Source organism: Beta vulgaris, chromosome 8 (genome assembly GCF_026745355.1).
Source record: "Beta vulgaris subsp. vulgaris cultivar EL10 chromosome 8, EL10.2, whole genome shotgun sequence".
In the NCBI taxonomy this organism is placed as follows: domain Eukaryota; kingdom Viridiplantae; phylum Streptophyta; class Magnoliopsida; order Caryophyllales; family Amaranthaceae; genus Beta; species Beta vulgaris.
This window is the reverse complement of record NC_079209.1, coordinates 55,338,451-55,364,625: the sequence shown is the minus strand read 5'-3', so window position 1 is coordinate 55,364,625 and position 26,175 is coordinate 55,338,451. Positions and strand designations below refer to the sequence as shown.

General features: G+C 34.9%; 3 protein-coding genes across 5 annotated transcripts; all 3 read left to right on the top strand.

The window, feature by feature from the left end:
• The first annotated feature begins 1,736 nt into the window (after positions 1 to 1,736).
• On the top strand, positions 1,737 to 10,569 carry LOC104901980 (hypothetical protein). Of its 3 annotated transcripts, none has more exons than XM_010689618.4 (10): positions 1,737 to 3,013; positions 3,091 to 3,158; positions 3,426 to 3,487; positions 3,585 to 3,734; positions 4,270 to 4,446; positions 5,253 to 5,465; positions 5,805 to 7,438; positions 8,492 to 8,545; positions 8,637 to 8,706; positions 9,733 to 10,569. In XM_010689618.4, exons 1-10 carry the CDS (start codon positions 2,802 to 2,804, stop codon positions 10,258 to 10,260), a joined length of 3,168 nt encoding a protein of 1,055 aa, XP_010687920.2. In that variant the 5' UTR covers positions 1,737 to 2,801; the 3' UTR covers positions 10,261 to 10,569. The 3 variants fall into 3 exon arrangements, with proteins under 3 accessions (XP_010687920.2, XP_048490694.1, XP_048490695.1); XM_048634737.2 differs by having other exon boundaries at positions 2,898 to 3,000; XM_048634738.2 differs by lacking the exon at positions 1,737 to 3,013 and having other exon boundaries at positions 3,413 to 3,487.
• Positions 10,570 to 12,182: 1,613 nt separating this feature from the next.
• On the top strand, positions 12,183 to 21,905 carry LOC104901979 (uncharacterized). Its single transcript, XM_010689617.4, has 6 exons — positions 12,183 to 12,827; positions 16,107 to 16,193; positions 16,635 to 16,799; positions 16,915 to 17,001; positions 17,085 to 17,156; positions 19,572 to 21,905. The coding sequence occupies exons 1-6, from the start codon at positions 12,639 to 12,641 to the stop codon at positions 21,510 to 21,512; spliced, it is 2,541 nt and encodes an 846-aa protein (XP_010687919.1). The 5' UTR covers positions 12,183 to 12,638; the 3' UTR covers positions 21,513 to 21,905.
• A 1,050-nt stretch (positions 21,906 to 22,955) lies between these two features.
• Positions 22,956 to 25,881, top strand: LOC104901978 (hypothetical protein). Its single transcript, XM_010689616.4, has 3 exons — positions 22,956 to 23,185; positions 23,901 to 24,120; positions 25,567 to 25,881. The coding sequence occupies exons 1-3, from the start codon at positions 23,059 to 23,061 to the stop codon at positions 25,691 to 25,693; spliced, it is 474 nt and encodes a 157-aa protein (XP_010687918.1). The 5' UTR covers positions 22,956 to 23,058; the 3' UTR covers positions 25,694 to 25,881.
• Positions 25,882 to 26,175: the final 294 nt, after the last annotated feature.

The following is a 26,175-nucleotide window of genomic DNA, read 5'->3' as shown; positions in this document are numbered from 1 at the left end:
GTTTTGTTTCAGTTGGACTTTGTTTTGTTTCAGTTGGACTTTGTTTCGTAATATGTAACCAACTGAAACAAATAATGGACCAACTGAAACAAAAAATGGACCAACTAAAAGAAATAATGGGCCAACTGAAAGAAATAATGGACCAACTGAAAAAATTAAGACTAACTGAAAAAAATGAAGACTACCTGAAAAAAAATGAAGACTACCTGAAAAAAAATGAAGACTACCTGAAAAAAACTGAAGACTACCTGAAACTCAAGTGATGTGGTCCGACGAGAATATTGTGTCGGACGAGTCCGACGCAATACGAACTCTAAAAAAAAACAAGAGTACTAATGTAGATATAATTTGCTTCCAAGTCCTAAATATTTCGTGCAACTGTTTTTTTTTTTTTTTGTTGAGCATGAAATCAAGCCAGTAACTCATAACTTGCCAAGGACAACTAGTACTTCATTATTTTCTACTGCAAGGTCGAATTTTGGCATGTGCATAAAGGTCTACAACACAGGATCACATTTTCTAAGGGTCTAATATTGAGGTTAAGCTCATTTCGAAAGAATTCTGATATTTTTCTCAATTACAATAAGTTCTTCTTTCTCTCTCTTTTATTACTGATATATACCTATTTTTCAAAATTTCCCAATTCACGCTTCTATTTATAATAAAGGTCTCATTTTGCTATAAGAATAGGGTCACAATGATCTAAAAAATGACTAGTTTACCCATTTATTGTAAGAAGTGGGGTAAGAAGGAGAACATTTAATGTGGATTGTGTAATAAAAATGTATAGAGAGAATGTTGCATGTGATGTTTGAGTGGAAATAAAATGTGAAAAGAGGGATTGAATATAGGATAAGAAAGGGTAATTTTAATAATGTTTTGCTTTATGATAATTGGTGTGTTTCTAGTATCGTAACTCATAAAAATGGTCTTCGCCCTTTGCTTATGAGTAGTGGGGTTAATGTTGATCCTCGCTTGTTTGTACTTGTTGTAAAAAAAAAATAGAAAAAGAAAAAGGGAAAAGTGAGTACGGTAAAGGGATAGAACTAGAAGAGTAGAACAAAGAAATATCAAAAAACTCAAAATTGGTAGAACAAAATGAACAGGGATTAAAATGTATTTTGATGATTGCAAGTTTTGCAACTAGAAGATATCATTTAGGCCCCGTTTGGTAGGGCATAAAATATTTTTAGTGTAAAATGATTTTCATGGAAAACAATTTACAATGAAAAACACAATTCCAAAATTCGTTTTCCGTTGTTTGGTTCGATGTAAGAAAAATGATGAAATGAAAGGAAAATGAAAGGGAAAGTAAGGAGGTAGTGAGAGGAGTGTACAAGAGAGATAAGGAAAATAGTTTTCCCTTCATTTTGAAAGTAAAATAGTTTTCCATCATTGGGAGAGTAATTTTACCCCAAGGGAAAATGGTTTTACACTCTTTTGCCAACCAAACAATGTAAAACTGAAAATAGAGGAAAACAGTTTTCCGGGAAAACGTTTTACACCCTACCAAACGGAGCTTTAGAGAAAGAAAAACAATTATCAGCTAGTTTCCAAAAAAAATAAAATCATCAAAAAGATCAATTTGGTACACTTTTCAAAACTTACAAGTTTTCACATGTTTCACTAAATCACGTTCGCAACTCGCAACTCGCAAGTAGACACTATAGCACCATGCTGCGACTCTGCGAGTAATATATTTCCTAGGGACTTGGAAAGTAATGCGACAATGCAGTTTCAATAAATCAATTTGGTAGACATAAACTATTTTTTTTTTCTGAAGCACTCTTTTATTATTTATAGAATTTAAGGAGAAGGATCTAATTTGATTATCTCTCACACAAATTTCTAATCTAGATGTGAGTGATGGGAATAAGAAAAGAAATTCACACTTCCAAACTCAAAATTGGTAGAACAAAATGAACAGGGATTAAAATTGATGGGATGCCCATAATTTTTTAATTTATTTATCACAAAAGATAATTGGTCTGAAGACCAACTCTTACTAATCTACTAGCATACAGGGCAGGCCAACTCAGAGGTTAGGTACAAGACTTAACAGCCCAGAAGTAAATGCCCCAATATATTGTTAGAATGAGGACAATATCCTGAAATTCGGGATGATACTCCATTGATCTACTACCTCTTCCTCACGGTTGGCACATAATTGATAGTTTTTTTTTTTGAGAGGAAATGGATAGTTGAGAATGTTGTTGTTAAATTTTCCAATTATATATGAAATTATCTACGTGGAATCTCTATTTTATATGGGAAGAGGGGTAGGACACCAAAATATTAGAAACTCTATTTTACCCTTATTAAATCTTTATTCTAACTACTTACTTTAATTAAAAAATAAAAAAATTTGAAAATAAAAAAGAAAATTACCTAATTTATTTAAAAAATTTTAAAAAGATATTACAAAAAGAAAACCATCAACAATTCAAATATCCCCTAACCTATTAGATATAATTAACAATTAATTTAATTTTCTACGTCCCCTGAAAAAAAAAAATTTCTACGTATTTTCGCACGCATCGCGTGCATATAAAAACTAGTAGACTGAATATCAATACCATCAAATGAGAAACTTAGCCCAAAGGCCGAAGCCCATGTATATATTCCCGCCAACTTCATTTACTTCACTCTCCACTCTCTAGTATCCACCCAAACATGGCGCGAAAATCAAAAACTTCTCCCCTTCTCAATTTAGGGTTTTCGATTAAACTTACCTTGTCAATTGAATTCTGATCACAGTTTCTCCAAAAAAATCATCTCAAAAACTACTAACAAAAGCAAAAATGTCGAATTTCTCAGAACAGTTAGAACAAATCAAATCCCTATTTTTTTCATCTGCAACATCTGAGAAATCATTTGCGTATTCAACTCTACAGCATCTTCAAGAGCAAGCGAGCAGCGATAATTCCTTGATTCAGCTGCTTGTTGATTTCAATCAAACTCTCATTTCTTCGATTATTGCCGATATTCGTGTTGTTGACGGTGATGAAGAAATGTAAAATATAATTAGTTGGTTAGTCTTCAAATTATTGTGATTTGATCGTTTTCCTAATCTTTGGATTCTTGTTGCAGTTCTACAATGGCTTTAAAGTGTCTGGGCTTCATACTTTATCTTCCGTCCCTCGTTGCGGCGATTCCGAGTATGTTTTGGATTCTCCTTTTATTGTTCCATCTGTTTGGGGTTTACTTTGATAGTGAAATCAAATGTAAAACTATTCAATCTCCTTAAGTCAAATATAAAGATGATTGCTTGATGATAGCACTTACGTTTTGTGTCATATAGTGATGAATGAATGGTGGTATATGGATTATGTTGCAAGAAAAGAAAATGTAAAGCAATCATGTAGCTTATATTCTTATCTGACAATAACATTTCCTTTGTTATTGTATGGAGTGATTATTTGCAGAGGAATATGTCAGTCAAGTGATAGAGTCACTAGCTAGACTGATCACAACGACGAAAAGCAAGGTAGTGAATGCATGTCATATACTACCTTTTTTTTCTTCTTATTTGGTACTTTTATATGAGCTATCTCATTGTAACATGTTGAAAATCATGATTGCAGGTGGTTTGCAATCTAGGAGTGTGGTGTATATCCATTCAGCAACTAGATGCCTCGTATCTAGCTTCTCATTTCGATACATTGTTAAGGGCTATTATGCATTCCCTTGATAATCCTGGTGGTTCGTTATCTACAACGTTTGAGGCTATTCAGGCAATTTCTTGTCCTGTCCTATTGTTAATATACTATTAGTACACTTTGTCTTTAAATCTTTATGTATTTTCTGTGCATGGTGTCGTTGCGTTTCATGAAAAATATGTATGAATAGTGGACTCAAATGTAATGAGAATGTCAAGCCTTTTGTTATGCATTATCTTCAACATGAATGGAGAATGTTTTAGGTGCGTACTGTGTATTAAGTCTTCAATAATCATTACCAGCTTCGTTTTGTAGTGTTTTGAGTAGCCAAACTTTATGAATCATGTTTCCACCTTTCTCCATATTTTTTGGTAGACTTTCATTCACGGTTCATGTGACATCAGAAATAAATAAGGAAATATGGCAGTGGGGATGGAGAAGGTGAAAAGTCAAAAGCATTTGTTTTGTGGCATGAAGTTTTTTGCATGGAGGAAGTTGTTGCTTTGTGTTGTAGCATAATTGTAAGGTTAGTTCTGTGTTCCTTTGCTCAATGGATTGACGGCAATTTCTAAGTTCCTATCTCTCTTTCTTGTGGGTTTTGTATCTGCAGGCTGTCATGAAGTTAGCAATTCAGCTAAGTAAAAATATGAGAGACACGTCAAACATATGGGCACCTCCGCTATATAGAAGACTCCTTAGTGCTGATAAGAGAGAGCGGGATATGTGCCTAAGATGTCTTTTGAAAATCAAAGGCCTTATTGTTCCTGCACAATTGTCTCTCTCAAAGGTGTGGTGGTTTAACTTTGTTATGTATAAATTGATAGTACAAGGATACTCTCATAGTTTACAACTTGTGAGGGAGTGGCAAGAAATTGTTCTCTCATGCTATCTTGCCCTTTTTGATAGTACAAGGATACTGTCATAGTTTACAACTTGTGAGGGAGTGGCAAGAAATTGTTCTCTCATGCTATCTTGCCCTTTGATTCTGCCTAATTATTTACTGAAATTATCCAGTTATCAAAATTAACATATTATTCTTCCATGGTGATGTTTACATTCAGTCCTCTTAACTGTGCAACTATTTATAAGGAATAATGGGATGAATTAGATTCCATGTCTCTCTGCCTCTAGACTGCTGTGCAAGGTTGCTTTCTTCTATTTTCCCAATTCCCTGCAAATTTGGCATTACACATTTACATGTGAGTAACTCTCTAGAATGAAGTATGTGTTGGACTTGTGAAACTTGTCATGGTATAATCAATAGTGGTAAGTTTTTGTTTGCATATTGCAAGCCATTACCCCCTCTATAGTTTCTGCCTCCGATCTACAATAGGGCTCAAGGCTTACAGATGCTTCAGAGTGTTCTTTTATTAGCTAAAGGTCTGACTTCTGAGTCATGACTCATGTGCATGGCTGTAGCTCTTTCAATCTTGGTATGATAGTAGGCGAGGTCATGTGAAAGTGATGTTCTTATGCCGTAATGTGGTTCATATGAATTTTTTCTCTTCCGAATAGGCCATTGATTTTAAATAAAATTATCTGCTATTTTATATTTTGTAATCACCACTTCCAGATTATGATAATTTTTGTTAGGCCATTGCTCAAGACATGAAGCTACGTTTACTTCCCGGAATGGAGGAAATGGTAAAGCATGGCAAGAAAGTTCAGGCTCTCCAAGCATGGGGATGGTTTATCCGTATACTTGGACATTATTCATTGAAGAGTAGGCATTTGGTTAATGAATTGCTCAAGATTCCTGAGCAAACTTTTTCTGACCTAGACCCCCAGGTCCAGATTGCCACACAGGTACTATTTTCTACTATGATTTGGTTCATGTAGTGTGTAATATCCTGTTTGTTTATTTAGTGTCAGAGATCATTTCGCAGAATATTGCAGCCTCTGGTATGCTTGCCCATAAAGGTTAAAAAAGAGAAAACAGAGAGGGAAGTGCATATTGGTGTTTCTTGGGAAATGAGTTTTATAAGTATAATATAATAGTCCGTTACATCATTTTATTTGGCTTATGATTTTATGTATTCAATATTAGGCATGTCTATGAGCAAGATCCCGAAATATTGTATGTTTAGGAATTATGATATACTTATGCTCTTCCTCTGACATCTAGTTTGTCTGTTTGGTGTGCAGGTTGCATGGGAAGGTCTGATAGAGGCACTAGTTTGCCTTCCTTCAAGAGTTTGTGATGACACATCACAAGCTAATGGAAGCATAACCCAGAAAGGAGCGCTTTCAAAAAGTTTAAAGCTCATAATGACACCAATTATTGGAATCATGACTAGCAAAGCTGTTCTTTCTATTCACTCATCTTGCCTGAACACTTGGTGCTATGTGTTACATAAGCTTGATATCCTAGTAAATGATGCTCATATACTTGGTATAGTTGTGGAACCTATGGTTAAGGAATCCATCAACAGACTTGAGGATGCAAACATCTGGATTTGGAGCTTTTGCATGGATCTGCTTCATGATTTCATACAATCAAAAACTGTAAGTTATGGATCGCATACCGAGGATAGCGGTAAAATACAACCCCGAATAAGTGATGATGTAAGTTGTTTATTTGAGGAAGCTACAATAAAGCCTTACTGCGTTAGATGGTTGCCCTGGGATCGTAGCCAGCTTGATTTTCTTGTGAGTATGCTACAAATGATCTTCTCTCAAGCAGCAGTGGCTACTTTAAACCCTGAAAACAAGAAGCTGGTTTGTGATGCTGCATTGAGGATGTTTTGTTCCTTCTTGAAAGGTGTCCAAATTGATTTTGCGAAATCTTCAACTGATTACGATGCCATTATGCAGTTCATTAATGCAATTCTAATGTTTGTCAAGACAGTATGTGAACTTTCTTTATGTGCGGACGCAACCAATTACTTTCAAATTGCTTGTCTCCGCACTTTAGAGGCTGTAACTCAGGAGCTTGATCCTTCTATCATGGGCTCCCCTCTTTATAAGGTTGCATTAGATGTGAAATGTATTTCTGGAGGTAAAGATGCATATGGTATGCTGACAGGAATCACCCCTGTAAAATTTATGGATATGGTTCCACCAATAGTTTATTTAACTGTGAATTACTTTGATTTGTTGGATCAACTTAGCCATAAAGAAGCCAATAATGGGTCCCTTCTGCAGGAAGCATATAATTATTTTAGTAGCGTGCTATCGTATGATTCACTGGAAGTTATCCATGCTGTTGTAACTTTGCTGTATGCTCATATTGATAACAATTATCTAAGGTTTTGGAATACAATTGCCCTATGCCTGAAGGAATACATACATGGTGCGAAGGATCTCGTGGCATTGAGAGTTGAGCCTGCAAGTAGTGGTAGCCTTACCTTGTGCTATTTCTTAATTTATCCTCTCGTTGTCTGCTCCTCTCAGATACCATTTACCACCCAAAAGCAATGCAACTCCCTTACAGCTTCTCCAATTTTATCAGAAGATGTTTCATTTGAACAAGTTACTGAAGCCTGGATGTCACTTTATTGCCTACTAAATTCTACGTACCTGCAAAAAAGTAACAGTTTTGCAGAAGATCTTTGCTCGTCATTGAATGGCTTCCTCCTTCAAAGAAGCAACACCGATCAGACCTTCACTGAGGTTGATCCTCCTAATAACAAGCAGGAGCTCCATTTTCTCTCTCTTTGTGCTAATGTAGCAAAGTGTGTTCTAAAGAATGTGCATATAGAAAAGGTCACTCCTGAAGCAATCAAGTGTGGCTATACGGATTCCAGTGGCATCAACAACTGCTTGACATTCATAGCCAGGTTAGTGCAAACATGAACTTTCTGCCCTTGAAATTACTTTTAATTTTTTCTACTTGCCTGATAGTGAATGTGGGTTCTGTTTCTGCTCCATTATGGAACAACATTTCAAAGTCTTGAACATATAGCAAGTTATATGTGTTTCAACATAATTGGCAAACCGCACTCTAGATTTTAGTGTTTTGTTGTAAACAATTCACCAACATAATGGAATCCAGTCTGATTATATAATGTTGTGCTCATTTTCTTGTCAATTGTTTATGTTTGTCTGATACATTGTCTTGCTCTATCTAGTAGCAAGGCGAGTTGATATGTGCTTATTTATAATACGACTTTTACGGTTTTACTCATTCATGGAGTAAATTTTTAATCTGTTTTGCACAACACATCTTATACTATATATTGCCTTTCTTTAGAAGGAAAGAATGACCTCTTGGTTGAATATTGAGATGAGATGCAATTTTATTATCTTGCCTCCAGCCCTTTACACACTAGTTCCAGTTTTTATTCACAAAGTGGTTGTTTACAGACATCTCATTGTCCTTATTTTAGCAACCTTTGATTGTCTCACTCATCCTTGTGCATTTTCCGAAATTGTGTTTAGCTGAATTTGTCATCATGATTTCTGGTTATTATATATAGCCACACATTCATGTTTAAATTTTAGATTTGGCGGACCTGCAATGCATAATGGATATATCTTGATCCATTTAAGGTAATGGCTATGAATAATGAATATTCCAGTTGATGCTGTCTACTCAAGTCACTACGACAAATGTAAAATCCTTAAAGGCGGCAATTTTCTTTTGGTTATAAATAACAATCCTGAATCCCTGCCAGTTTATAGTGGCGGGAAGATATTTTGTGCTCTATAATTGGTTGCAATTTTAACTTTTGAAATGTAGATATAATTGTTGAGATTTTTTTGTGTTGTTTACATACCGACATCTTTGTTGTTAACTCTCATAATCCATTGTTCACTAGAAAGTCTACTCTGCAATAAAATGGCTGCTTAGGGTGGATTCCCACCCGTTTTTCTTTTGCTTGATTGTGCAGGCTTATGAATCTTGTGAGCATAAGTAATGAAGGACCAGAACATTTGATTTCAAGGTCCGTTCTTGAGACACCTTACAAGGCAAATACATATTTACTTCTATACATATCTTAACGCTAACTTTCTAGCTATTGCTGTGTATTACAGGCTACTTCCACAATTGACATGCTTAGTCAGTTGTCTTCAGTGGAAGGAAGATATTATTCCCTTGTTCAAGGTACGTTTATGCTTAAATTATGCTGTCAGGAAATACTCCAAGAATGAGTAGTTGACTAGTTGTAATCTCATAGATATATACCCATTCAGGTTTCTAGTGTAGTTTTCCTTTTTTTTTTAATCATTGTATTGGCAACCCCTTGGCAGATCTTAATAATTGATGGTAATGAAAATAGATTTATAGGTACTTTTATGAGAAAAAATCTCATGCAAAGTCCATAGTGATACTTGTCCATCAGTTAATACCTATTTTCTTTATAAGTTCTCATTATCATTCGTTACCACTTTAGACGTAGAGTGAGTAGTAGATTTTCTATGAAATTGCACAGGTTTGGGGATGAAGTTTTATTGTCACAGGAATTTCCTTACAGATTACATGCGTATTAACATAAATCTTTGAATGAAACGGATGCACAGTAAATTATTGTTTGACGAGGGTAACTTCATGCCCTAAATGAGTTACTTATTTAGAAGTGACCCATTTAAGGTAAAAAAGTTACCCTTTGTTTAGAAGTGTGACCCTTTCTGACTTGAAACCCATTTGACTCAAATAGTGACCCATTTGCGCGGGAAAGTGAAGTGGTCTTACAATGTGCACTTGGTAGTCTTGGTTCAATAATTAATATATTAATTAGTAATTACCATTGCAACCTTTTGTTGCTAGCTACCAAATTGAATGCATCAAAGATTCTACTATTTTAGAACATTTTAAAAATCATTCTTGATGCTATGTATTTTATTTCCTTTCATTTTATAGTTGCAGTAGAATGTAGATGACAAGCTTTCAGAACTCTTAGTTCACAGTTGTAGTAGCATTGACCTTTAGCTAAGTTCTAATTGCATCAATTATATCATTAAAGACCCTTTTTATGATAATGTTGAACACAGAGATTTTAAGATGAAAGAAATCAAAGACAAATATCTATTTGAGAAAGCACTTTTTCTTCAGTTTGTAGAATGTTAAACTTGCAAATAGGAGTACAAGTAACCATTTCTTTTGTGCTACTTCACTGTTATATTTATCCAGGTACTATGTGATCCACTGCTTCCCTGGATGTCAGATTCTATAAGCTGTGAAAGTGTCAGAAACCAGCTGCAGACCTTGTGGACCGAAATTATCAGAAGCTTGCAACGTAGTTGGCCAACGATTATATTCGACTCCTCCTTCCTTAAGCTCCAAGCACCTCTACTTGAGAAAACACTTGACCATCCAAATCCATCCATTTCCAACCCTACAATCATCTTTTGGAACTCGGCTTATGGAGATCAAATTCATTTAGGTTTTCCTCCTTGTTTGCTCCATGTCCTAGACAAGCTATCCAGAGCTGGTAAGATAAAGATCAGAAACAGAACACCAGCATTACAGAAAGATAGCTCGACTTTAGAAGTTGTCACTTCTCTTCCCAGACACAAGGTAAAGGCTACACTTAACATGTGCTCAAAGAGAGTAGAACTTTTGGAAAATGTAGTGGATGGTCTCCCTCTAAGATCAAGCTGCCTCCTCCATGCGCGAAAAGAAAGAGGTCAGAGCTCACTGAACATCAGAAGGAAGTGAGGAGGGCACAACAAGGGAAGCTGACAGATTGCAGTGGGCATGGTCCTGGAATTCGAACTTATACTAGTGCTGATTTTTCTCAAGGAAATCATGAAGATTCTCAAGATAGTCAGGATATTCGTGATTCTGTACTGATCTTGGATTTGCTCAAAAGAGCTGGCTGATTGATCATATTGACGGTACGACACTTCAAGTAGTCTTTTGGATGTAACATGCTATAATTGTAATTATTCCTGTGTATAATTGTAATTAGTCTTGTGTATAGTTGTATGAAGTATTAAGTTATGGTAAGCATTTCTTAAATCTCAATCATCTATCGACCAACTGAAGGGCTCACCTATGTGGTAATAATATACTAAGATACACGATAAGGGTCAGCCTAGGAGTGTCAATAGGAACTAGGGTGGGATGCCTTCGGAAGAGGACGTGAGAAGTAATTCGAGAATCGAGACTGGTTGGATGGAAGGTTATTAATCATGCTTCTGGAGAAGTTTTTGCTTATAATATGCAACGAGGAAGTTCTGTCCTATACTTGATATGAAACAAGTATTTAAGAACAAAAAAATAAGAAAGTACTTATTTGCAAGTAAGAAATAAAAGTTAGGCTCTGTTTATTTTGAAAGAAAACGATTTTGCTCATATTTTGTTGTTTGGTTGGACAAGTGGTTGAAAAAGGAAAACTAAGATGGAAAAGAGTTTTTGATCCTTTTGTAAATATTTTCCTCTGAAATTTGAAGGACAATCATTTTGCTCCATGTCTTAAACTTGAAGTCCCCATAGTCAACATCTAGCCTGTTTTCTGCATTTTGCTTAGTTAGAAACTTAGAATAGGTATTTTTTCTTTCTTTTGGCTAAGAATCCCGTAGGCTGTATGTCCTCTCATTTCTAACCTCTTCATTTTTTCCTTCTTAGCTTAATAATTGTCCATCAAACAAAAACAAAGGAGATTTAATATTCCGTTTTTCGACGGAAAATATATTTTATGAAAGACCATTTTCTATAAAACTAAACGAACCCTTAAAATGATTGCTATGAGGTGGTGAAGACCATTGTCTAAAAATTCAATTTTAGGGTACATCGATATAGTAGAAAATGATTGTCTTCCATGATTAGCACAATGCTGAAAAAATGTTTACGCTCATTCAATAGATATTTAAATAACCTTTCGTTAACAAAATAAAATAGGTAGTGATTGGAGAATAAGGAAATGAGAGATTTAACGAACAATTTAACGGCAAGAAATCACCTAGCAATAATTATAGAATTGAGCTATATAAGGGAAGATAATACTAAAGCAATTAGTGAGAATAACAAAATTAACTGAATATATTCAAAAACAAAATGCCGCGAACACTCATGTCTTCCATGAATCCCGCTAACTCTTTACCAAACAAGAATTAACGTAAAACACTTACTTTACTTGATAAATTTTACATCTATTCTTCTCATATGTGAGAATAATGTTCAAGATCAAATAGAAGATATAGTTTTGAGCTTCAAGCTTAAAATTGTCAAAGGAGACATATAAAACTTTAAATCCATCAGTAGTTAGTTAAAAGTTCGGTAATTAAGTTAGCATTTCCCCTCTATTACTCAAAACTTCCTTATGTGGCTAATTGACCATGCCAAATTCTGTAAACTCAAACTTATCGAAGGAAATGTATAAAACTTTAAATCTATCCCTAGTTCGTTAAAAGTTCGGTAATTAAATTAACGTTTTTCCCTCTATTACTTAAAAAAATATTACTAAACACAAAATAATCTTCCCCTCACTCACACCATAATTTCATCCCTCTCATCTTATCAACCGTCTGATATCATCAAATACCAATCATGAAAAAAATCAAACGGTTCTAAAAAGCCGTCAAATATCTTAACATACTCCCGCTCACACCATATAACTTATTAATCATAATCAGAATTCAGAACAAAAAATTTATGTCATCTGAAAACACTGCGAAAAAGAAAAAGAATTAAGCAGCGCAAAGAAGAAAGACGAAGAAAACTCAACCCTCAAACTCAAACCCACCCAAGAAAACTCTCTTTCTCTCTCCTCCAAATCCTTTATTTTCTCTCTCTAACTCCATCTCTTCATCCTCTAGCTACTTCATTTCTTCAGGAGGAGAAAAATTGTTCGTCACTTCAAATCAGTTTAATCGGCGAATTTCGAATTGTTAGGGTTTTTCGATTCTCTCTCCTCTTTTTGGTGGTTTTATAAGCTTGATTTTGAGCGATGGAGCATGCAATTCTGAGATTTTAGCTTCAAGAAAGGTTTAGCGGAAAAGGCTAGGGTTTTTGTTGATTTTTTCGGCTGCATTTCTTGTTCCTTGTTTTGCTGGTTTTGTGTTTGAGTGAGTGAAATTTGGTTCGATCTTTGGATGGATTCGCGAGATTCAACTTCATCGTCCCCGATGAATGTGGTTCGGGAAGGTGCGGATGACGATGGTGCTCTTTCAGTCACTGCTATGCTCGCCAAAGAAGCTTTTATGTTTTTTCAATCTGATAAGTTTTCGGAATGTGTTGATGTATTGCATCAATTGTTGCAGAAGAAAGAAGGTGATCCAAAGGTATATATATCTATTTTTTTTTGCTTATATCATTTGTGGTTTAGTTCACATTTTATTTTATGTGTCATTTGAATGGAATTACCAGCCTTTGAAGTTCACTTGTTTTCTCGTTTTTGAATTGCGATATTCGACTCAGTTTATTTGGATAAGTGCACTTGTTTTAGTTCATAATTTATTCTGGAGGTAGCTCTTTTACTGAATTATTAGGTGTTACTCTACATGTGATTTGAATGGATTTTTGAACTTGTAAACTCTACTGGTTTCCTTATATTGTGGTTTCGATCGGCTACATAAGATTGGGGAGATAATCTGGTTACTTCTACTTAGTTCGTGTGAACGGATAAGAAGAACTTTCTTTGGAGTGAATGTGTGAGATTTTGAAGTATTCTGGTTGAGGTTTGCGGTTAACTTTTCCATAGGTGAGCAACATGATGAGATCAGTTCAACTAGGGCATAGTAACTTGCTTTGGAGAAGTACATGTCTTAAGGTTGAGAGGCTTAGTTTTGAAGTATATTGTTCTTGCTGAAAATTTAGTGATTCTAGTGTGAGGTGCTCACACTTGGATTCTAGAGTTTTGGAGATTGCAGCTGTTAGCAAGGAGTATATTCTAGACGATCATTTGAGGGTGAGGATTTTAATTATGTAGTATTCGGTGGTAGGTTATAATTTGAGTGGATATGCATGAGTTGGTGGTTTTACTCTTATTTTCTAGATAAGGACAGTTGGAAGGTCTACGTGGTAATGTCTGTGATTGAAACCTCCCTTTTTGGGTGAAGTTCATGAACTGATAGTTCTGATTGTTTTCTTTTAAGCCTTTGTTCAATTCATTACCACTTGCTGAAATGTAGAGGCAAATTGTCTCTTGAATTTGTCAATTTTAAGTTGCAAGTCTCTTAGCCAAAAATGTGTTGTTGCTATTGGATATATGTTTGTGACTGCAATAAGCAGATCTATGCGATACTGTGTCTTGGGATCTTTAATAGGAGGGAACTTGAAAATTCTTTGTGGTAATGTGGAGACTACCCCCTTTTTTTTTTTTGGTTTTGGTCAAGTTTAGGAATTTTCTAGCTTGATCTGCTAACTAGTGCCTTTTGTCCAATGACTAGTATTCTTTGGAAGATGAATTTAGTTTGCTGCAACTGCATAGTAATAATGATATGCTTTTAGCCAGGGAATGCGTATTAGGCTATTAGCATATTTGTTCTGATACTTGATGCCCATGAAAAAGATGTGTTGGATAAATTCCAATGCTGCATGGATCCTGGAATGCGACAACTTATGATACTGACTATGTACTGGGGTGCTATTGGATACTTAGCTACGCTGAAGTATCCATAAGTGCTCTACTTCATTCCAGACTGGTGAGTAGATTAGGTGAGACTATTAAATATCAATAAGTGCTCGACTTCATCTTTTAGCCTGTACCAGTTCTCACTTTTCTGAAAGGGTTCTAAACTTGTGAGTGAATTAGGTGACACTAATCAAATCATACATCCTTCTTTGGACCACAAAGTTGCGTTGTTTGTATGGGAATCATTGCTTATTTTTCTTATATGAACAAAATTGTCTAAATAACCAAGATCTTTAAGTCATTTCCTAAGGATAAGAAAACAGGTCTTATAGTTGTAGCAGTAATCATCAAAGTGGAGGTTCAACAAATTGGGTGTTTGGCAGCTGAATGACTTCAAGCTGGTTTTCGAGGTTTTTGCTCTCTAGGTTGCCACTTGCCAGCAACATTTCTCTGTCTATTCCTTTTATCTATCGCTCTTCCCTCCCTGCTCATGCAATGAAATAAGTGGAGTGAACTGCTGTGGATTGCATGAGATGACATTTGCTGCTCTTAGGTTTCCTTTTGTCTTCTTTACCGTTTATTTTCTGTTTCTCTTTACTGTAATAATGTTTAATTCTACCTTTCTGGTGTATGTTCCTTCATATCATTAGCTTGTCATCTTCTCCTTCAAATATCTATCATCATCTCTTTCTTGTATCTCTGCCTTCCTCTTTTGAATATATCAATTACCGAAGAAACAGAATTGGTTGTGTAGAGTGATCTGGACCTATATGAAGTAGTAAAATTAACTTAGGGGCTAACAACTGATTTTGTAACTTCCAGTATCTGATTACCAAATCAAATAGTATAAGGGTGGACTTCTGAATTTTATAATTGGCCAACATGAATTCTGAGTCTCCAAAATAATTCTGTGCTTGTATCTCCACTATTGAGAAACAACTTATATTGTTATCATTAAGGGTGTGAGCGACACTGTTTAAGTGGATGTTTGTGAAATAAGTCTAATGAAAAATACCACTATCTTGTGAGGTTCTGAGCAGATCAAGGTGTGAAGTTAGGTGTATGAAGCCTGATTTTTGAGAGTTACGTGGCTTTTTGTTTGGGACCCGCAAAAGAAATAGCCTATTATGAGGAAGCTCTTAAAACATGAATAAGACACTGTGGATAGTAAATAACATAGATTAGAGGGCAGCAGTTTCCATTTCCTTCATCCTGTAAATTTGAGAGTCCCGTCATGCATATTCAGGAACTTCCTCATGCAGTTAGCGAACGCTTTTTATCCCTTCCTAAACCGATACAAGTTTCATGAGTTGCTTTATCAGTTGTTCATTGTCGCTTATCTATATTTTGTCATAACCAATTTGATTATTAAGTTAATATATGATAGAGGTCACTCAATCTAAGCTCGTATAACGGAAGAGCTCAAATTTTGCTGTAATCTTCCCAATTATCGTGCTGTTTCACTCCTAATGTAAGCAGGTTCCAGGTATTGAATGGAATTAGCGTGTCATGTCATATGTTATTGAATATAATATAAGACATGCAGTAATACTTTCATCTTTCTTTTTTTTAAACATAGTTTGTTTCTTTTTGGAGGCCGGGATAATTTGTTCATCATTAGGTTTCTTAGGTGGACATGAGGAACATTGCCAGATTTTATATTTCCGTTATTGTCTGCTTTTGGTGGTTGTTATCCCTTTAATTTTGTTTGCTTTTGAATATATTCAGAAGGAATTGCTAAGATGATTCTTCATGTTAAGTTCACATTGATGATAATACAAATAAAGTTTATTTTGGCCATTTCGTTTTTATTAAACTGTATTAGATACAGATTGAGGTTTGGATTATATCGATATGACTTGAAGAGTTCTCTTATTAACCGAGTATATGCTAAACACTGAGTGTGCATTATCGTGCTCGATTCACTAGTGGATGATCTTGATCATTCCTTATAGGGTCATTTGATCACGTGTGTATTATGTTACAGATTCTGCATAATATTTCGGTCTCAGAGTTTTTGCGTGATGGATGCTCAGATCCAAAGAAATTGGTTGAAGTCCTTGTCACTGTTAAGGTATGGAATCTTAACTCTGTACTTGATGCATTCGACTGTTCTGATACTATAGCAGCCTATTATCTCTTATGTGATATGCAATGACGATTTATATCAAGTTGTTGGAAGAAATAGATGGGGAATGATCGGTATGGTGTCAGCAAGCTGCTTGTCAAACTTTCTTTCGATTTTCTTTAGTGCATTAACATTTATGTGGTACTCCATGTTTACCATGATTGCTCTCTTGCTTCTGGATACTTTTCTTTTGATGAAGCTTTAAGCAAATTTAGTTCAGAATATTTGAAATGTGGTTGTACTAGAAAGCAAACCCTAATTTTGGTAAATATAAAAATGGTGAGGCTTGAGTTGACTCCTCTGGTCCCATAAAAGTGGTGGATTTAATGATAAAAAACCCTAATGGATAAATTAAGTTGGGTTCTGAGAAGTTTCAACTATTTCCAGAGAAAGAGTGAAGACCTTGCACGCGCATCCAGAGAGCAGTCAGATGTTGCTGCTCAGGCTGCTAATAAAGTCATTACAGGAGCCAAAGGAACTAATAATTTGGCGAACAGTCCCAGTACAGTTTTCACTGATGAATTTGATGCATCTGTGGCGGCCCTAAACATTGTACGTATTATGTGGCATCTCACATCCGTGATGTTTATCTATACTATACCATATATTGATGTTTTCGGTAGATCGGCAGAGATTAATTCTGTGGACTTGCTAATTATGGTTCCAGGCAACTGTCTTATTCCACCTTCATGAGTATTCAAAGGCATTGTCAGTTTTGGAGCCACTGTTTCAGAATATTGAACCCATAGATGAGGTATGCCTATTCTTTTCCGTTTTCCGCACATACAAATGTGCAGTTTTCTCAATCCTATTTTTTGGTTTTAATTATTGATGCAGACTACAGCTCTTCATGTTTGCCTCTTGCTGCTGGATGTTGCCTTAGTGACTCAAGAAGCTTCTAAATTTTCAGTAAGTCTGGAATACTGTGAATGGGTAGCTTATTGTTGATTCTCATTTTATATCATCACTGTATGACAAACTGTTTCTTTTTTGCAAGTCTTATACACATTTAATTTTCATGAATATATATCTGTTCTTATTGGGGAATATAATTCTGTTGTTATTAACTGCGTGCTTGAAGAATGGATGAGAGATGGTAAATAGTAAGCATCGGATCCATGATAACATCTCTGGAGGATAATCTTAAACATTTAGCTCTGATGGGTCTTTGAAGGCCGTTTATGATTTTTTTTTTTTTTTAACTTAAGAAACAGTAATCAATATGATGAACATAGATGACCTGGTGGAATCAATATCAAAATTATAACATCTCTGGAGGATAATCTTAAACATTTCGCTCTGATGGGTCTTTAAAGGCCGTTTATGATTTTTTTTTTTACTTAAGAAACAGTAATCAATATTATGAACACAGATGACCTGGTGGAATCACTATCAAAATTATTTGTTTCGCTCAATTAGTTTCTGCAGTGATATAACTTTTGGAGGGAAGCAGTAATATTTTGTTATTGTAGGCTACTTTTAAAAGCATATATGACCTATTGAAACATGTTTGGAAAATATCTGTTCTTTTCGATTACTTTCTGTAATGAATGACTTTTAGAGGAAACAACAATTCTTTCATAGTGGTATGCAAATTTGCTGTGTTACCTGTGGTATGGAATCATATTTCACACCACTTTCCCGTTTCATTATGTCCTGAACCTTTTTCTTTGAGGGGATGGGGTATGTGGCAGGTACTGTAACCTTTCGTGGGGATTTACCAAAGCGTGTGGACATTTACATATTCCCTCAATATTGTGAAACTCTTTGCTGCTTTTCTGCTCTGGTTATTTCCTCACTTATCCAACACACGGCCGAGGTTGAAAACTAGATTATCTGACTTCTGAGAGAGCATAGTGGATAGAGATCTATGTGACCAAGGAATTGATGCACCAGAGGTTGCTCTAGTATTTTTTTTTTTTTTTTTGGGAGTACTATTAGATGTAGGGAGAGGCAGAGTGGGAAAAGGTGGATTGTTTATGATCTGTAAACCCTAGTTCTGATAATTCAAAGAAATATATACGACTTTATTTCTTGAGATATTGGGGGTTTTACCTGTTGAATCACTTGATATAGTCTGGATTTTTGTCATCATAATTCATTTTATTGCCCACTTCTTCGACGATGCTAGAGGAGAGAGAGAGAGAGAGGTGAAAGGTGCTAGAAAACGGAAAGTCAAGATTTCTGGCTTATTTTCTTCATCTAATTATTTAATGTGGGAGTAATTAGAACCTATGCGAACCAAAAAAATAAGCAGGATAGCTATACAGTTTACTTCTTGCTCTCTCACCCAGTTATACAGTAAATCAGGGGCTCATTATTTATTGCTTTTTTTACTTTCTGAACTTTTTTAAACTATTAACTAGTTATTAGGCCCGGGCTATGCCCCGGGTAAGAAAAACTTTCATTTATTAATATAACACTTTATGATAAGAACACTAAATACAACTTAGTCTAGTGGTTAAGACTTTAGTATATTTACTTGAGGTCTGGGGATCAAATCCTATACCATGCAATTTCTAAATTTTTTTAATGTACATGGATTACATGAACTAATACCCTAGGGAGAGTGCCACGTGGCACATAGATGTTCTTTAGCACGCCTTTTAATATATTAGTATGGATATGGGAGCCTTTAAATTTAAAACTCCAAAATGATTATTTTTTTAAAAATTTGTAACTGTTCGTATCCATGTCCAAATTTAGGATGATGTCTCCATATCCAAAAATTTCAAAATTAGTGTGTTAGACACTCGGATCCGCACCAGTATAATACCTCTTTGGAGAATGGAGAGTTCAGGTTGGTTTTTGTCACAAAGTGATTCTTGCCTTAAAAATCTGGGGTACCCTTGCCATAAAAAAACCCCTTAAACAGGGGACAGCAGCAAACATCAACAGACAATCCTGTATATTTTCTGTAAATTATGCTAACCTCTTTGGGTACATCAGGTTGGTTGTTGAAAGTAATTATTGCCTTGTGATTTTGGGGTATTCCTGCCATAAAATAAAATGTTCTTGGGTATGCCCTTTTAGCTCGTTTTTTATCCATAGTATTTGTATTCTGTTCAAATTCTAATTCTAGGGTTCTGCAAAGCATTGCGTTATTATATTGCAATGAAGATTTTTATTTGAGAGACTATTTGGTTTTTGAAGAGCCGGATGCCTGTATGATTATACTAGAAAGACAGCCAATGTAGTTGCAGTTGTAACTAATGATCTTTTCTTCTTAGTGTATTTTTGTTATCTTGATGTTACTTGAGTCTGGTTTTTTTTTGTTTATGCCTCGATTGTGATTAGAATCCACCCTTTTTTTTTTCCCTCCAGGATGTAATAAGTTATCTTGAAAAGGCGTTTGGAGTAAGTTATATGCTCAACCAAGCTGATGGTGGAAGCACAGGGCAACACCAAACTTCAAACCTTGTCTTGAAGTCAACATCAATTCCTAACAACTCATCAGCCTCAGATGAGTTCAACCCTGAAGGGACGGTCTCCGGAATTACCTCAGAAGGTTCCTTATCAAGAACATTATCAGATGAAACAATTGAATATGAGAACCTGTTATCAACACTCGATATCAGTGGCCAGAATATATCTAGGGCATCTAATCTTTCAACATCGAGTGATCTCTTAAGAGCTGATCGCTCTACACCCACCATTAATTTGAGGTTGCAGTTACCCCTGTACAAGATACAGCTTTTGCTTCTCACAAGAAATCTGAAGGCAGCTAAGCGTGAAGTTAAGCTGGCAATGAACATTGCACGTGGCATAGATTCTTCTAGGGCTCTACTACTTAAGTCACAGCTTGAATATGCCCGTGGGAACTACCCTAAAGCATTCAAGCTTTTGAGAGCATCAAATAGCCAATCAGATGTTGGAAGCTCAATCATAATTAACAATAACACCGGGTGTATCTACTATCAACAGGGGAATTATCACATATCAAGCATATTCTTCCATAAAGCCCTTAGCAATTGTTCATCTCTTTGGAAAGAGAAGCCCCGCAAGCTGGTGACATTTTCCCAAGACAAATCTTTGCTCGTAGCATACAATTGTGGTGTGCAATACTTGGCCTGTGGGAAACCTGTACTTGCAGCTCGATGCTTCCTGAAAGCTAGTTTTGTTTTCTACAACAAACCTCTTCTGTGGCTTCGACTTGCAGAATGCTGTTTAATGGCACTGGAAAAAGGACCCTTGAAGCATAGTGAGGAGTCACAGTTGAAGGCCCAAGTTATTGGGCAAGGAAAATGGAGACATCTTGCCTTTGAGAATGGTTCTTTGAGAAATGGGATCGTGAGTTCCGATGACAAGGAAGATTTAGGGCTTGACAATAATAATAGCAAGCCAAAACTATCAATGACATTTGCTCGACAGTGTCTTCTTAATGCTCTTCACTTGCTAGGCAATTCTGAGTTTAAACATACCAAGTCTCTTTCGTTGACAAGATCTTCCTCTGAGGAAAATGACACTACTGATGTACCATCAAAGAACCCGGGCCACAAGAATTTGGGAAGCAATGACGTGAAGTCTAAAGACACAGCAGGCTCAGGTCAAGTTAGTGCAAATGGGGACGCAAGAGAACAGAGAGGCGGAGCTCATTCTAATACAGCCGCAGCAAACGCCCTCTCTGAGTATGAGGAGATTTGTAGAAGAGAAAACCAGAAGATCAAGCAGGCTGTTCTTATTGATTTGGCTTTTGTTGAGCTTGAATTAGGAAATCCACTCAAGGCGCTCACTACAGCTCTGACTCTTCTCAAAATTCCTGAATGTTCTAGAATGTATGCCTTTTGGGGTCATATTTATGCAGCCGAGGCCCTTTGCTTGCTGAACAGACTGAAAGAAGCTGCTGAGCACCTTTCAACTTATTTGTCTGGTGGAACACTGGAATTGCCGTACAGTGAAGAAGATTGCAGACTGTGGCAGGCAAAGAAAACTCTGGACGCTGATGATCCAAACACTGGGCAAACTGCTACTAGGGTCCCTTCATCGGTAGAGCAACAAGATAACGTGTTTCTCACTCCCGAGGAAGCTCGAGGAGCACTTTATGTTAATTTAGCTTCCATGCTCGTATTACAGGGAGAATTTGAGCAGGCAAGTCGGTATGCAACACAAGCTTTGGCGAGTCTGCCTAATAGCCAAGAAGCCGCACTTATGGCAGTTTATTTGGATCTGAAGTTGGCGAAACCTCGTGAAGCTCTTGCCAAATTGAAACGTTGTTGTCGGGTTAAATTCTTGCCCTTCACTTCAAGATCAAAAGCCGATTCTTGATCTTTATTGTTGATTTTCTTCTCATTTTGCATTAGTCGTGTAGTCCATACCGCAGTGCGCGTTTATGACAGGTAGGTAACCCAGTCCTTACAAAGTATTTGTAACATAAATATAGTTCAATTGAGAGAATAAAGTTTCTCATTTTTCCAATTTTTTTCTTTGTTAATTTTCTCTTCTAGATTTTACATGTAGGGTTGGAGGAAATGGCCAACATTTTCGCTTAGGTCAGTGGGAATGCCTGCCACAATGTCATTTAGAGTCCTTTTAGATGTGATTTGTAGTTATTGAATTGTTGATGTTTTTAGTGCTCATCATTTTTATGTTAATTGGGAAATAGAAAAGGAGCACCTTGGAGCTCTTTCCATATAAATTTAGTCAGATATCCTTCCAACTTTTCTATTGTTCATGCTATACCTATACCCTTCTTATATTGCCTTTTGAAATTCAAGAAATAGATCCTTCTTCAAGAAAAGTCGACTTTTATGGATTATGAAGTTCTTAAGATTCATGAAAATCATAATTCATTTCCTTTTGTGCAAAGAATGTAGGGATATATAACTTCAGGCCCATTCCCGTTCCAAAAAAATCCATGAAAAGACTATACCATGATTTCCGAACCATAAAGAACACTAATACTACCAGTGACTGGCTAAAAACAGATAGAACACTCTTTCCTACTCCAGGCAAGTAGTACGAATATGGACTATAACTCCAGCCCACTGCTCGGTACTCTCAAAAGGTTTTCTTGTAAACTTGTAAAAATTTAGCGTCTACTTAGTATATGAAAAAAAACTTGTAATTTGTGCCTTAGCGTGCATAAAAGTCAAAATGTTGCAATCTTTCATTAACACATGATGTATAAAGGTTTAATCTCTTCGACATAGAACAACTGAAATGAACTGATTGCAACTGAACTAAACTGAACTGATTGCATCTGCACTGAACTAAACCTATTGCAACTGAACTGAACTGAATTAAATTATAACGAATAGTAATAAAAATAAATAAGTTAGGAACCGAACTGAAAATGAGATGGGGAGAACTGACCCTAAATTATGTTATTCTATGTAAAGGATGCCAAGTTGCCAACATCCTTCAAGTAATTACTATTATTAGTTTATTACCTCTTTCTTGAAGTACCAACAATCAACATCCTGTTAAATGGCAAAGAATATAACTTTTCTTATCAGAAAGAACAAACTTAACATATATTACTATAATTCTTACTTCTTAGAATATACAATCCCAAAAACTATAGTATATTTCTGAATTTCTCAAACTTTTATTGATCTAGCAAGTAAAAGAAAACTAAGAATCATGTCTTTTACTTTGCCTTGAGTTTAAGGCATGCCCTTTCCAACCCCACAAAGAAGCTTCCTTACAAGAAAGGAACCAAAACGTTGCAACTCTAAGTTCATATATAAAGGAGCTACACATCTGCCATAATCTACACCTTTCTTCATTGAACAGCTTTTTTTCTGTACTACAAACAATCTCTGTAATTTTTCTTTCTTAATTTTTTCTGTACTACACAAAGATATATAATATGGCCAACGAGTCCATGAAACCTGCTGCCACTTTGCTTTTGCTTCTCAACTTCTGCATGTATGCTGTGCTTTTGGGCATTGGTGGTTGGGCTATGAATCGTGCAATTGATCATGGTTTTATCATTGGTAATATCCTATAAATGTTGCCACATTTTTTTAGTAGATTATAATTCAATGTTGATTTGGAGTTAAAGAATGTTGGGAACGTAATTGTCCTAGTGATGTCGTTCCTTATGTACTCATGAACTCTTTGTCCCTTGATTAATGCACTTCTCTTTTCCCTCAAAAAATAATATTTACGCCTGGTTTATATCACCTGATTAAAATATATCTACTGATAAACATATCTGTATTGATACTTTTTAGTGATTGATTGAAATTATATTTTATTGGTTAAAAGGTCGGTATACTGATTTTTGCGAGTTTTATAGTATCTTTCTTTTTTTCACCAAAAAAAAATAGTATCTTTCTTTTAATTTATATTGATTTTATGGTGTTTTATATTTTTTTTTGGGTGATTGACACCGACTTTTACAAATTAAAACTGATTTTTACTAATAATTATGCTTTTTAAGTTGAAATGATAACATTGATCGTATGTAGTCATCTATATGTATGTATATGATCATATGAGATATAATAAATTCTTTACAACCCGTATTTTTAGAACTTGAATATTTCACCAAATTTTTACTAATACGTAACCAAAGGCATTTCAGAAGGAAAAAAAAAACATATATTCAATAATTGTGTCATAGATTATTTATAAAGACAAAGATATATATTTCATGTTGTATCAATAAATATAATTATTCATGTAACTCTTATAATTGGAAAACAGGTCCAGGATTACAGCTACCAGCACATTTTTCACCCATTTACTTCCCAATGGGAAATGCTGCAACTGGATTTTTTGTGATGTTTGCTTTAATAGCTGGAGTTGTGGGTGCTGCCTCATGCATATCAGGCTTCATCCATCTCCGTGCATGGAGCCGTGAAACCACACCCGCTACAGTCACAGTTGCTACTATTGCTTGGACTCTAACTCTCTTGGCTATGGGGTAAGTAAAATTATTAGCGAACTCAATACTGAATTTTTCTAACAAGTTCATTCCATTTTACTCTAACTCAACACTATCCTAGTCATCCCTTCTCTTCTCCTTCCTTGTTTTCTTGATTCTCGAAATAAAACAGACACTTTCAAAAAATATCTAGGCAGTAAGAACCGAACGGATTTAAATAGTCCTAGTCACTGAATGAGTTAGAGAATGTCATTACTGAATAGATTAAACTGGTCCCTAAATAGATTAAACTAGTCACTATATTAAAAAAAAAAAAAAAAAGTGTCATGTTCTCTTCTTAATATTGGGTTTGGGCCGTGTCTAATTTAAAACTAAAAGTAGGCGGTCGATCTTATAAGACCAACTGATGGAGTATTTATAAGTATAACCATTTGTTTGAGTTTCATTCTCTTACTTAATTTTATTTGAGATTATGATATAACCCTCCGTTTTTAAGTGTATGTGATTTTGTAAATTATTCACATTCTCCACTTTCACGATATTTCACTACTAATGTGTTATCCAAAACAATTTCACTTTAACCTAATTAGCTTTTAAAAAAAGGAATTGTACGTGATAAATAATTAAAATGATCAACACTATGTGATGGTCGACGTGTTGTATAAAAGTAAAACAAACAAAATATCGTGAAAGATAAAATTTTAGAAAAAGAGTTAGCTCCAAATAATACTCCATCTATAGCCCGTCTATCTTACATTAATTTATATAATTTCTAAAACATACTTCTAACGATCAAGATTTTTATGTAATATAACTAAAATTATAAAAACTGATATTTTAATTATTCACATTGAAATAAATACAATAAGATATTTGAATATACAGTAATGTTTTGTTCTATAGGAAATAGAGTAATGCGGTCAAATGATTATATTTTTTTTTTTAAAAAAAACAAGTCAAACATGTCAACTAATGTCGACAAAGGGAGATTTTTCTTTAAACATAGGGTACAAAATCTTATGACTTATAAACAACAAGTTACTGTCAAAGAAAAAAAAAGTTTACTCGTAAATATTAAGACACTTTTTTGTTTAACTTATTTAATATTTTATAAATTTGGATAAGATAAGATAAAATAAATTAAGTTCACGTAGTAGTTACCTAACGGTCTCATGATATTTCCTAAACAGTAATATATGGCCATAAACATATTAGTACCATTCGCAAAATAAAATAACATATTAGTGAATTATACAAATTTTCTAGTATAAGCTCTACAAAAATTATTAAAATAAAATTTAATTTTAATATAAAAGTAGACCTAGTAACTAAATGCATTAAACTAGTCATCGAAAGAAATTAACCTAGTCAGTATTGGACTAATTATTTTTTTAATATTGAGCTTATCATTGTCTAATTTTAATTCAAAAGTAGGCGGTCGCTTACAAGATAACTCTAAACTCTAATAATCTTATTTTATGACAGCTTCGGGTGCAAGGAAATCCAGCTACATTACAGAAACGCCCGACTAGTGGCAATGGAAGCATTCAGCATAATCCTTTCAGTCACGCAGCTCTTATACATTGCAGTACTTTATGGACCATCTGCCTAAATTATTTAATTTGTACTACACTTTTTTTTAATTTATTTTCATTTTTTATTATTTGGAGTGGGAAAGGAATTGTTCTGAAATTTGATTGATTTTGTTGCTATGTAAAGTGTGGTTAATTTATATGATTTATTTGAGTACAAAACATTGAATAAATTTGAAAGACATCACTGCAATTTTATGCTTGTTTAGTTGTTTACCATGAAGCAATGTAAAATGCCTTCAAAATGATTGATATAAATATATAAAGAAATTCATACAAGCAAATCCAAAGCGGACAATATCATATTAATGGTGCTTAAGAACAATTATGTTAAAGTCTAATATTAGTAAAGAATTACTCCCTAAATGTTACATGTATAATATAATGGTGTACTTGAGATATCAGCTTTGGGGTGTCACGACTCACACATAGGTTTTGAGACTGATAATATAAGTTCGCGGAATCGCAATCAACACAATTTTATGTAGCGTAGACTCTAATC

Coding starts and splice junctions, on each gene's coding strand:
- LOC104901979 (XM_010689617.4), top strand. CDS start 12,639: ATGGATTCGCGAGATTCAACTTCATCGTCCCCGATGAATGTGGTTCGG. Junction 12,828..16,106: donor AGAAAGAAGGTGATCCAAAG/GTATATATATCT, acceptor ATTATGTTACAG/ATTCTGCATAATATTTCGGT. Junction 16,800..16,914: donor CTGTGGCGGCCCTAAACATT/GTACGTATTATG, acceptor TTATGGTTCCAG/GCAACTGTCTTATTCCACCT.
- LOC104901980 (XM_010689618.4), top strand. CDS start 2,802: ATGTCGAATTTCTCAGAACAGTTAGAACAAATCAAATCCCTATTTTTT. Junction 5,466..5,804: donor AGGTCCAGATTGCCACACAG/GTACTATTTTCT, acceptor TTTGGTGTGCAG/GTTGCATGGGAAGGTCTGAT. Junction 7,439..8,491: donor TGCTTGACATTCATAGCCAG/GTTAGTGCAAAC, acceptor TTGATTGTGCAG/GCTTATGAATCTTGTGAGCA.
- LOC104901978 (XM_010689616.4), top strand. CDS start 23,059: ATGGCCAACGAGTCCATGAAACCTGCTGCCACTTTGCTTTTGCTTCTC. Junction 23,186..23,900: donor TGATCATGGTTTTATCATTG/GTAATATCCTAT, acceptor ATTGGAAAACAG/GTCCAGGATTACAGCTACCA. Junction 24,121..25,566: donor CTAACTCTCTTGGCTATGGG/GTAAGTAAAATT, acceptor ATTTTATGACAG/CTTCGGGTGCAAGGAAATCC.